At 40.2% G+C, this 9,252-nt stretch overlaps 1 protein-coding gene across 2 annotated transcripts; it reads left to right on the top strand.

Annotated features, from left to right (window-relative positions):
• Nucleotides 1–2,409: 2,409 nt before the first annotated feature.
• On the top strand, nt 2,410–8,554 carry LOC103696172 (uncharacterized). 2 transcript variants are annotated; one of them, XM_008777711.3, is made up of 4 exons: nt 2,410–2,567; nt 6,715–7,672; nt 8,124–8,170; nt 8,260–8,554. In XM_008777711.3, exons 2-3 carry the CDS (start codon nt 6,762–6,764, stop codon nt 8,158–8,160), a joined length of 948 nt encoding a protein of 315 aa, XP_008775933.1. In that variant the 5' UTR covers nt 2,410–2,567; nt 6,715–6,761; the 3' UTR covers nt 8,161–8,170; nt 8,260–8,554. The 2 variants fall into 2 exon arrangements, with proteins under 2 accessions (XP_008775933.1, XP_026656595.1); XM_026800794.2 differs by lacking the exon at nt 8,124–8,170 and having other exon boundaries at nt 2,412–2,567.
• Nucleotides 8,555–9,252: the final 698 nt, after the last annotated feature.

Raw genomic sequence — 9,252 nt, 5'->3', positions numbered from 1 at the left:
GGGAGCTGGGGATCCTCACGGCGGGGCAGCAATCCGTCAGCGGGCGGCATCCTCCGTCTGGGTGCCTGCAGACAAGCCGGTGGCCGGGTTTTCCGGCGCCGGCCCTCCGGCGCTCAAGTGAGGGAGGGGGCAGATAGTGTAAGGAGGAGATGAACAGTGCTTGTAAGGCGCGGAATTTCCTCCCCCCCTGAGAAGCTAAGGCTCCCTTTTATAGGTGGGGGTCGGTTTACCTGTGATGTAACAGGGCGAGGCCATAGTACGGCTCGGCATGTGGCTCAGGTCGGCGCATGGTCAGGCGAGTCATTGTGCTGATGTCGGCGGCGAGGGCGTCGTACAACCCGAACCAGTACGTTACCAGGCGAATCATTGCATTGGTGTCGGAGGTATGGCCGAGATCAGAGACTTATCATGGTTGACCAGAATCTGCTGGGCTAACTTGCCGTGGAGAGCCGAGGATCCGTAGATGTCAGGAGCCATGCGTATTAATTGTGGAGTAAGCCGGAGATCCGCATTAATGGTGGAGTAAGCCGGAGATCCGCATTAATGGTGGAGTAAGCCGGAGATCCGCATTAATGGTGGAGTAAGCCGGAGATCCACATTAATTGTAGAGTGGACCGGAGGGTTACAGCGGCCATGCGCAATAAATGCTGAAGCAGTGGCAGGGCATGGTCCTCAGTTGGACCTCGGAGGAGTACGGCCGTAGTAGGTGGCTGACAAGGGTAGACCTTGAGCGTCAGAATTTTCCTAGGTCGGAAGTCTCGAGGTCGGATGTCTTGAGGTCGGGCGTTCCGAGGTCGGACGCCGACTTCAGTCTGTTCAGGGTCGGCGATTGTGCGGCTTCTTGGGGGCATTTGTGTCACTTGGGGGGGAAAAATCTTATTCCCCCAATAGTAGGAATCCTATTCCATTAATTAATACATTGCAATACTTCGTACTTCATCCCAAAAAAAAAATTGATAAAGAAACATGTGCAAGCATAGATCTAGTCATATCAAAAATAGTTTTATTACTTTTTCTTGGCAGCACCATTTTGCCATCGAGAGTAAGGCATCATGGTTTGATCAATAATTCTATTTTCTGTCCAAAATAGATCAAACTCGATAGACTTAAACTTACTAGAAATGGCAATAGAAAGGGCACCAACAAAATTTGCTCTTTGTTGCAGTGAAATATCAAGATTTTCTGTTTATTTTGGATTTTAGGGCCCTAATAGCTAACATTTTTTTTTAAAAAAAAGCATAGATACTACTAAGACGGAAGTTGTTAGTGTAATTTTTGAGATCACGTAACAACCAGTATCAGCCTATAATATTTTTTTTTGTTTGTTTGATCCTGCATCGGTCTGTATTATTTTTTTATTAACATGACCTTTATCGATCAGTATTATTTTTCTTTTAGCATGATTTTGTTACAGTGATTTTAGAAATCACATAACATGTATCACCATAATATTTTTCTTTATAAGCGTAATCATAAATCAGCCTCCATTATTTTTCTTATATTGAGTCTGTACACGAGTATATATAACTTCTGAGATGTACCGAATGTAAGCTAGCTTCTCCCCGTTGATCATTGCCCTTCACACTTCCTCCTGCATTGACCTTTAGAAAAATAGAAAGGTTGGGTTTTTCAAGTGAATCAAACTAGACGTGCGTTGAATCCTAGATTTTTCTAACTATCGAGGTCCTCTCCGCCTGGTGGCCCATGGTCCAGAAAAATTGCTAGCCAGCAAGTTCAAAAAGAATTTAAAAAGCGTCAGGCGAAATACTTTCTCGCCCCCTCCACTTACGCAAATGACACGAAGGCAGGGCGCGCACGACTGTAAAACCGTACGTGGTTGCGTATATGCGGTGGGTGCACCGTGCAGAAAAGCTGTTTCACCGAGACGACGACACCAAATTATGGTCCTAAAAGCAGGAGAACGGCTCAATCAGGACAGAGCTGTGGGCAGCTTGAGAAGGTATATCTTATGCGAGACTGTTACTTGGTGTCGAGTGGATGTACCTCGAGGAAGACTCATCTATGATGATCGATTGGATCCGAGGGCGGATAGATATAGTGATGATCATTCCTTTATCCGGGAGACTCGCAAGATGGCTCTGATGGGTGACTTTCAGGCAATACACGTATTTAGAAAGATGAATAGGGTAGCAGACTGGGTCGCCTCTTTTGTCGTCCGGCATTTCAGAAATTTTATCTGAACGTCTACATCAGATGTTTCTCCTTCTTTGTATTTTTTACTTTTTCGTGATTTGATAGGATGTGCTCACGTTAGAGTTGTATGATACCAACCAATCAACCCAAAAAAAAAAGAAAAAAGAAAAAAAGAGAGAGAAAAAGAAAGATGGCGACACCAAATTATGGTCCTTGAAGCGTCCACGCAATCCGGCTTTGCGTGGGCCCCATGGATCCGGAGTCTACGGCTCGGGAGGGCGGCACCAACATCTCCCAAGAGTCCCAAGGGCACCGCCGTATAGAAAATTAGAAATCCAGCGAGCTAGGGTTTGGAGTTCTTCAGCAGGGTGCCCCGCATCTGGACCATGAACGGAGTCGCAGTAGGCAAGAAGGTTCGCCTGCTAACCCTCTCTGATCGGAATCGAGATTCTGTTTTTTTCCTTTGTTCCGGTTTTCTCATCTTGACTCTTTTCCTGGATTTCTCACTCGTGTGGTGGATTGATATGCTCCGCCACTTCTGGCGGAATCTAGGGTTTCTGATTCTTTGGGATTTTCTTGGAACCGTGCGGCCTTAGTCGCGTCGCCTGGTTCCAAGATGTATTGCTGTAGATGATGTGTTGATGATGATGAGTGGTTGGATTAGGATTTTAGCATGCTTCTGGCTGTAGATTGTCTGCTTCCTTGGATTGGCGTCTCTGGGATTAACTTCCATCCTGGGACTTTTTTTGTACCATAATCGAAGTAGGCCTGGCGAATTCGAGATGAACAAGTTTTTCTTGTTTAAACTTGTTAGTTTTATTGCTTTCTTTTGATTGAGAACATGGTGGCGTTATAAAGTCAAGTTTTTGATTATATTTTTGAGTATCAGAAAGGAGAATAGGTAATGCCTTATGAATTAATATTTTGGTGAATGGTGTGAATTAATATTTCGTTGAATGGTAGCAGGAAAACATAATTCAATATTTAGCTTGTGGATTTGTGGGATTAAATTTGAAGTAAATGCTTAAGTATTGGATATGCAGTCAGGCATGCTCGGGAAATGACTACTTTGGCAAAGTTTATGTCTTCCTCAGTTCAAAATGAACTTTCTGGAAGCCTTCATAGATAATGTTGAGTCAGTTCTTTCCTGCATGTCTATGCTTGAACAATGGTTTGGAAGGCTTCACATAGCATCTGTGTTTTTTATTAGCATGAGCTTTCAAGCCTAGGAGATGTTGACGTCTAGCCAAGTATTTTTTGAATCTTTCACTTTATTACTTTGACTTCTATTATCTTTTGCATCAGAAAAACTTAATCATTTTTTGATATTTTTGGTTGATAATTGGCTTTTGTGTTGGTGGTAGGCATTCCTAGAAAGGGCACTTGGATATAGAATTCTAGTTAGGCTTATTTCATTTATATTATTGTAAATCCTTATGCTTCCTTCTCCTCTCTAGTTTTCACACTGCTCACACCAATAATCTTGCTTTGGTTCAAAAAAACCATCAATTAAATTTATTGACCGAAGACCAAAGCTTAAGCAACTAATGAAAAATTGGCACTTGCATCAATATTCTAGAGTCTATTACCTGTGCTGTAACTAGTAAGCAGCACAAGAACATCTATATATCTTGTATTTGCAGACATCATGATGGCATAGCCATTAGAAAATTATGCAGGGTAATTTTCTATGGATGCATGTTAGGACAGTCTATTCATATGAGTCATTCCATTGTTAAAGTGAAATTTTGGATAGGTCTAGTTTTACATGATCCGTCAAGTAAAGAGTTGATTATTATCCAGTTGTCAGTTAAATTGGAACTGATTAGATCTTCTGGACTCTTTGATTGAACTGCTGAGCTGAATTTTAGATATGAGATGACCCTTGATAATTCTTGAATGCCAGCCTATGATCTAAACTAATGATGACAACAAAAGCTACTAGATTGTGTGTTGTCTATAAAGAATATTTTATTACCTGAGGATATCACTAATGGATTGAACAAAAACCCAAAATTGAAGGAAAGCCTTGAGGATTGTGTTTTAAAAATTATTGGAACTCCAGAATATTTATAAGATAGCTTTTATCAATATTAAGATTCAAAACACATTATGGCCAAAACTCAGGAGTAGGCTGGCAAAAACGACTTCAACCCTTTTCCCAGCTAACTTCAACGCAGACTTTAGTCACTTAGCCTGACCTGTTGGGTTCATGGGTTGGGTATGGGTCCTACTGACTTGTCCTGTTATCAAGCTGGGTTCGGGTCCTACTGACTTGTCCTGTTAAAAATTATTGGAACTCCAGAATAACCATTTAGAATATTTGATTTAAAAATCCAAAAAGCCAATTTTATTGTTAAATATCTCAAAATATGATCTTATTGTTAAATTTATAAACCTAACCCTAAATTCCCAATCACTTTCCAGATTCCACCTTCCCAATTCCATCAGATGCTGCACTTAGATTCTCACATCTATTTTTCTGAACCTTACAGTTTCTCTTCTCTATAAACTCCTCCTTTCCATCCACTCTAGTCTGTGCTTTCTTTTCTTCTCCCATCTCTTTTCCCTGTTCCTCTTCCTTTTCCCTTCCTCTCCTCATATTTGGCTACTGGCGGAATGACCTCTTTGCTCCTTCCAATCCTCATCCAATGCCGTCACCTCATTGGCTATCAAACCCATCGCATTTCCTTGATGTTCATCATTGTTTTGCTACCTGTTCATTGCTAGCAAACAGTATCACCATGTTGGCATCAATCATCCTTCTGTTGAACACTGGTTGCCTACCTAATAACTAACTCTCCTGGCCAGCAGCCAGTCACTGGTTTTCCTTGCCCTGCTTCTCTCATTTCCTTCCCTTTGGGTGAGTTTTAGCTAGTCTCATTGACCCACCAGCATGTTCAGGTTTAGAATTTCTGACCCACTAGTTGGTTGAATTGGGTTTGAGTCAGGTGGTTTGGGTCGAGATAGTGCTGCCCAAGCTGACCTGAACCTCACTTAATGCCACCCCTACTAAGGTCAAAGAAAATCCAAAAATACCTGTTAACACTTTCAACTGAAGCTAGAAATACAAATATCGAAGCAAAAATTAAGGGGGGGAAATGGAAAAAGCAGGTAAGAACATGATACATTGGGAAAAAAATAATTTGTCACCTTTTTTTTAATTGCACTTGTTTTTCAAGAAATAACTTTATTATTATTATTATTATTTAAGTTTGTAATATCTATCATTTTTTAAGTACTTAATTACACTTTAAGGTTAATCGGATGATTCTGTGACGTGAAAGGATAGTTTTTTCGGAATGCATACACATTATTTAATGATAAGCAAAACAAATGACGAGTAGTTTCATGAAAAATGAACTGAAGTTGGTGCAAAGACATTTCTGCATCCTGCTTTTGTTTTTGGTTTATTATACAGAAAGTTTCAGATATAGAATCACTGCGAGGAGGGTGAATTGGAGTGATGCCATTGCTGTTTTATGCTCCATCACCAAAATCAGGAGTTGGTGAGGGAGTGGCTATAGATGTGAGTGCGAGGAAGCTGATATTTTTGTAACGCCCAATAAGCTGGCATAGGTTTGGCTTACCTGGGAGTTTCTGAAGTGGTTACTTTATCCTCAGTAGAGATTTCCTGTGTAATTGTCATATATCTTTGTGACTAGTTGGAAAAATTCATAGAGATGATATGATATGGATCAAATTTTTAGTTGTTGGTACATTTAATATGAGTCCTGGTGGATGAAATTTTTGAGGTGGATGTATAGTAAAACTAGCAATAATGAGACTAGTAAAGCATAGAAGTGTAGAAACTGCATTAGTGATGTTGGAGCACAATTGAGATGATGTGGATATGTCCAATGATGATTTATGGAGGTCTTGACCCGAAGAGGTGCAGAAATTTATATTGATGGTTGAGAATAGGAAGGAAAATCTAAAATGAAGCCTAGAAGGGAGTGAGATGACTACAAAAGCTCGCTCTGATGAAGCGGTAGCACCTGCCAGCTAGTAGGAGTGAATAATGCACTCATTAAGTCTACTACAAATGGCTGTTTAAGGCTTGTTATGATTATCTCCTTTTATAGTTAATAATTATTTAAGGGTTCTGTCAAAAGATTTTCCCAAGACACGTATTAGTAATAATGCTCTCATTATCTTAGACATGTTAATGTCTAGATGGTGGTTCAAAGTGTTGTTAAGGGATTAGACATTCAGACTTCCTAAATTCTCTGTATACCCTATTTCTGCTTCCTGATATTAACTATTTCAAATGTGCCATCAAGCTTCAGTGAAACAGATCTCCACCACTTGTATGGTGACGAGAAGATTGAATGTCTAACTAGTGATTGAGATGGAGTGATGGGAGAAATTGCAGACAGATATCTAGCAATATATCTACTTTAGTTAGATGCACAATGAAATTAAAACTTACTAGTTAATAAATACAGCAATCATGTTAATGGATGCTAACATATCCCTATATTTAATATGATTAATCATATGCTATTTTTTAAAGAATTGCCCATTTGTAGTTTAATGATTTCTTTGATTGAAATGCAGGTATTTGCACTCGTAGTGGAAATCATGTTTTTCTAGGAAAACCTAGTATGGCTTCAGGTTTCTCTCACAAAAGTGTGATTGAGTCCAGCTCTTTGGACTTACCGGACAAACGGTTGAATATCAATTGGGAAGATGTGATTTGTCCCATCTGTTTGGATTTTCCTCACAATGGAGTGCTACTACAGTGCTCTTCATGTGATAAAGGGTGTAGACCATTCATGTGTGATACAGATCATACCCACTCAAACTGTCTTGACCGGTTCAAAAGTGCATATGGACTGCCTGCTGATACAAAGGTTTCTTCTACTGTGACTGGGACATCTGCAGTGAACGTTCGAGCCAGTCCATCTGAAACTGGCAGCTGTCCAATCTGCCCCTTGTGTAGAGGAGAGGTGACAGGGTGGATTGTCATTGATGAAGCCCGTGCATATCTGGACACGAAGAAACGATGCTGTCAAGAAAAACAATGTTCATATGTTGGCAACTATATGGAACTGCAACTGCATGCCAAACAAGAACACCCCCATGCAAGGCCATCAGAGATAGACCCAGCACAACAACTAGATTGGGAAAATCTCCAGCACTCTTCTGAAATTATAGATGTCTTGAGTACCATTGACTCGGAAATACCACATGGAGTGGTATTGGGGGACTATGTTATTGAGTATGGGGATGCTGGTGGTCATGAGTATGAAGATTTCCCTGGGGATGATGGCAATTGGTGGGCTTCTTGTATCCTTTATCATGTATTTGATAATTTCCGGACTTCAAGAAACCGACGGAGATCAAGAGCAAGTGAGACAAGAAGAAATCACCATAGATCAAACTATGATGTTTCAAGCATGGATGATGCTTCTATATCATCAGCAGACAATTTAGAATATCATTTTGACGACTCCGATGACGACTTTGGGGGAGCAGTTGGTGTAACATCTAGGGAAAGAGCTTATGGTCGCAGGTTGTATTGAAATTCCTTGATCTTCTGTTAATATATTTTTTAACAATCTATTCATAGTTTAACAGGTACCATATGCAGTTAAATATTTAATAATCTGCTGAAATTGATTGGAATAATTTGTCATGCATTTGTATATCCTTGTAAATCAGCATATTTACAAGATTCTTATATTGATGTTCCATTTACGTGTTGCAAAAGTTTACATGATTTTTGGAAAGATTTTTTTTTTTTGACAACCTTCTTTATGTAAGGGATGTTTTGGTCATTTACCCTGCTTCCAGAGGCTTGAGTCATGAACAGAAATTATTGGTCTAATTGCTGGTAAATTTACTCTGGTAGTTGGTATAAACTTGTATGTATAGGTTTTGATTAGAATTATATATGCATTGTTAGTTTTCTTTTTCTCAAATCCTGATTGCATGGCTGATGTTTATTTAATATTATGTTGCAGCTACCGCCGGCGCAGATCTCGTTTCCAGGACTCTTAGGCACCCATAGGTTTTGATTAGAATTATATATGCATTGTTAGTTTTCTTTTTCTCAAATCCTGATTGCATGGCTGATGTTTATTTAATATTATGTTGCAGCTACCGCCGGCGCAGATCTCGTTTCCAGGACTCTTAGGCACCCATATTGGTCACTCCAGTTTTTGGAGGAATGCAAATACTTTATTTCCTCTTTGGTTACCAGTAAACCCTTCTTATGAAATACTCTGTAAATATAAATGATCTCTATATTTGTGCATGTTCCATATTGCTTCTGGTTCTTTTAAGCCAAATTCAACCTAAGAGTATTTGGCAGCTATTTTCTTTCCTGCTATGGCTTGTACTTGAATGCTTGTAGTAACAAGGCACGAACGGGTTCAGGAGTTTCTCCATGGCAGATAACAGTGTGCTCGCGGGTTGATCATTCTTTGTGTGAAAAATGGCAGAACAAATTCTACGTACGTGAAAAACTTCTTCCGGAAGTCACTTGTTTGTGCGGTGCCTAGTCTCCAGAAATCGGTTCAGTTTTACGTAAGTGGGTGCCTGGACCATTTGTTTTGAAGACGAGTATTTTGATATTAATCCCACCGATTCAGATGCTCTACCGTATGCCCCATGCACTGTCGAGTATTGTACAACCCTCGATGGATGGCTGCTATTAAAAGATTAGAAGATAGATGGCCATCAGTATGATATGATGTGTTTGTGGATTATTTTTTTTTTGTATTTTTTTGATACGTGATTATCTTGTTTGATGGCATTCTGCCATTGAAGGCTGCACAATATTCAATGCAGCCTGCTCTCGGCAGAGTATTCCTTCTCTTCTTCTTTTTCGTTATTAAGCACGCTGCTGCTGGCTTCTGCGCTGTAGAAAAATGCAGGTTTCTCAAGGGTTCAAGTGGTTTTCCAGAATAATTAGAGTAATTATTAGAATCTTGCAGATTAGCAACATGGGGGCACCGTTCGATGAGAGGACCATCGGGGTACCCCATCACCTTTCAACCTTTCCCCTTTCTCTTTTGCCGTTTCATTACCCACCGCACGCCATAAGGGTAGCCACACTCGAACCTTCTACATTGCCTCCTCTTATCCTCC

This window comes from Phoenix dactylifera, chromosome 2 (genome assembly GCF_051530095.1).
Source record: "Phoenix dactylifera cultivar Ajwa chromosome 2, Ajwa_hap1_PhDact_Kaust_v1.1, whole genome shotgun sequence".
Classification (NCBI taxonomy): Eukaryota; Viridiplantae; Streptophyta; class Magnoliopsida; order Arecales; family Arecaceae; genus Phoenix; species Phoenix dactylifera.
The sequence above is the reverse complement of the archived record's forward strand: the minus strand, read 5'-3'. Positions and strand labels throughout refer to the sequence as shown.

Excerpts from the sequence above, each read along its gene's own strand:
- LOC103696172 (XM_008777711.3), top strand. The coding sequence starts at position 6,762 with ATGGCTTCAGGTTTCTCTCACAAAAGTGTGATTGAGTCCAGCTCTTTG. Across the intron at positions 7,673-8,123 it reads GAAAGAGCTTATGGTCGCAG|CTACCGCCGGCGCAGATCTC; the intron begins GTTGTATTGAAA and ends ATTATGTTGCAG.